The sequence below is a fragment of the Triturus cristatus genome, chromosome 4_1 (genome assembly GCF_964204655.1).
Source record: "Triturus cristatus chromosome 4_1, aTriCri1.1, whole genome shotgun sequence".
Classification (NCBI taxonomy): domain Eukaryota; kingdom Metazoa; phylum Chordata; class Amphibia; order Caudata; family Salamandridae; genus Triturus; species Triturus cristatus.
In genome coordinates this window covers 46536276-46538631 of record NC_140585.1, presented here as the reverse complement: position 1 = coordinate 46538631, position 2356 = coordinate 46536276, and the positions used below count along the sequence as shown (strand labels likewise).

The 2356-nt window shown below is 41.3% G+C and overlaps 1 protein-coding gene across 1 annotated transcript; it reads left to right on the top strand.

The window, feature by feature from the left end:
• The first annotated feature begins 968 nt into the window (after positions 1-968).
• On the top strand, positions 969-1931 carry LOC146839439 (olfactory receptor 11A1-like). The gene has a single exon (XM_085650801.1). The coding sequence runs from the start codon at positions 969-971 to the stop codon at positions 1929-1931; it is 963 nt and encodes a 320-aa protein (XP_085506927.1).
• Positions 1932-2356: the final 425 nt, after the last annotated feature.

Here is a 2356-nt window from a genome sequence, read left to right as displayed (position 1 = left end):
AGATTTATACAGAAATTTCAGAATCTCATGTATAATACTGTATGTAGAGGTGTGTTTTTATACAGTGACTGCAGAATCCCATGTATTTTAGTCTAGTTTAAATGATTCATTTAATGCATTGGACCAGGGGAATATATTTGAGGATTCCAATAGCAACCTGTTCCCTCTTTGACTGAAAATAATGGTGAAATGGGGATCAACTGATCGCTTGCAAACATGTCAGACTGGAGGGACATTTTTCAGGAAGGCAGGTGCATCCTCCCACAATAGTTTACGCAAAACATTGTATGGTGAGATATATTCATTGGATTCATGCAGAAAACTTTGAAAAGGAGTCTTTCCAGACCCTTTGATTGACATGTGAATACCTGTGGTTACAATTGGGAAAAATCTTATGTTGCTTCCTTAAAGCTGCTGATCTAAGTTTTAATACTTGAACCACTTTTACCTGCTAACCCTCCGCTCTCCAGATACATGTTCAGTGTATGTTCAGTACCATTTCAATGTGATCGATTTTATTATCACTCTTAATTGCCCTAACTCATAGTACTGGGGGTGGTTTACCTACACCTCTGTCCCCTAGAGCCTATTTACGTGAGCAAGCATCTGCTGGGTCACCCATGTTTCCTTGGAATACTGGCTTCCATTCTGGGACCTGTCCAAGACCCAGCATCCATGACTCGTGCATAAACCACTTAACATGACTCTGTCTTTGGGGCAGCAATGTCCATCTTGATATTTTAAGTGATTAGTTGTGAATGTTAGTTGATGCCTAAGCATAATTCATCTTCAGCAAATACTTCCTTTTCATGTGACCCTAAGTGCAACACAAGTCGCGGGAGCTTTAGCTGACACACATACAATTTTAATGAGTTGATGTACTGTTGCTGATGGGTATTGATAACGTATGATCTATTCCTGTGTTTGTTAATAATAAGATAATGCATTCTCCTTTGATCTTTTTCTAGATGACGGGGCTCACGAAGATAGAATGTTTGGATAATGCCACCGGTTCCCCAGAACTCTTGCTCATTGGATTCCAGGTCCTGCCCTGGCTGAAGTGTCTCTTGTTTGTGATTTTCTTCACCATATACGTATTGACGGTTGGCAGCAATGTTTTGATTATAGTCACCGTATCTGGTGATGTGCATCTCCACTTGCCCATGTACTTCTTTCTGGCTAACCTGTCATACCTGGAAGTTTGGTACACCACTTGCATTTCACCCACCATTTTTGGAGGCCTATTGACACAGACTCTCACAATCTCTTTCTGTGGATGCATTCTGCAATTCTTTGTCTTCTGCTGGATGGCCAGCACAGAGTGCTTCCTCATTTCAGTAATGGCCTATGATAGATACACAGCCATATGTCACCCCTTGCATTACACAAGAATCATGGCCCGGAGAGTTTGCCTTCTGCTGGCTTCAAGTAGTTGGGTGGCTGGTTTGATGGTCGCCTCAATCACTATTGTTTTGCTTGGTCAGTTAGAGTTCCCACATCATGCGGAAATTGATCACTTCTTTTGCGATTTGTTACCACTTACAAAAGCAGCATGCTCCGACCCCAGGCTAGTCGAAATGGAAGCCTTTGTCTTCTCTTTCATTGTCTTGTCCCTTCCATTCCTGTTGGTCATCATCTCATACGTGCACATTATTGCCACCATATTGGACATCCCATCGTCCACAGGAAGGAGCAAGGCCTTCTCTACATGCAGTTCTCACTTGGTGGTGGTCATCACCTACTTTGGAATCCTGATTATAATGTACATGGTTCCTTCAGCAGGCCACTTCCTCAGTCTGAACAAAGCTCTGTCACTTCTCTACACTGTTGGGACGCCAGTCTTCAACCCCATTGTGTACACTCTGAGAAACAGTGAGTTCAGAGGGGCCTTGAGAAAAGCTTTCAGTCAGAAATTAAGTTTGCAAAAGTAGCAAAGGCCTCAGTTGTATCTGTTAGGGTTTTCTTAGCTCCATCAGTACATTTGAGGTTTTTGATCATACTGTTTCCATATGCAGCAAGATACATTCAGCAGCTTGTGTGCTTTATTGCCAATTTTATGGCCACCGACATGAATGCTACTCATCTATGAAGTGATGTATATTAATTTGGCATTATTTTAAAATGTGCCACTTTATAGTGTTTTTATAATTTGTTTTTGAATGAGATAAATACTGCTTGATTTAACAGTCAGTGTAAAATAAACAGGATTTTACTGACAAATAGTCGTTGTGAAATTAAGATGCTTTAAACCTCTGAGGTCTTAGAGCTATTGTGTTGAAAAGGAATCATCCTCTCCAACACTGTGACCTGGCACTAGGACTACAGTCATAGTGATGTACTAGGACCCTAAGAACCC

Excerpts from the sequence above, each read along its gene's own strand:
- LOC146839439 (XM_085650801.1), top strand. The coding sequence starts at position 969 with ATGACGGGGCTCACGAAGATAGAATGTTTGGATAATGCCACCGGTTCC.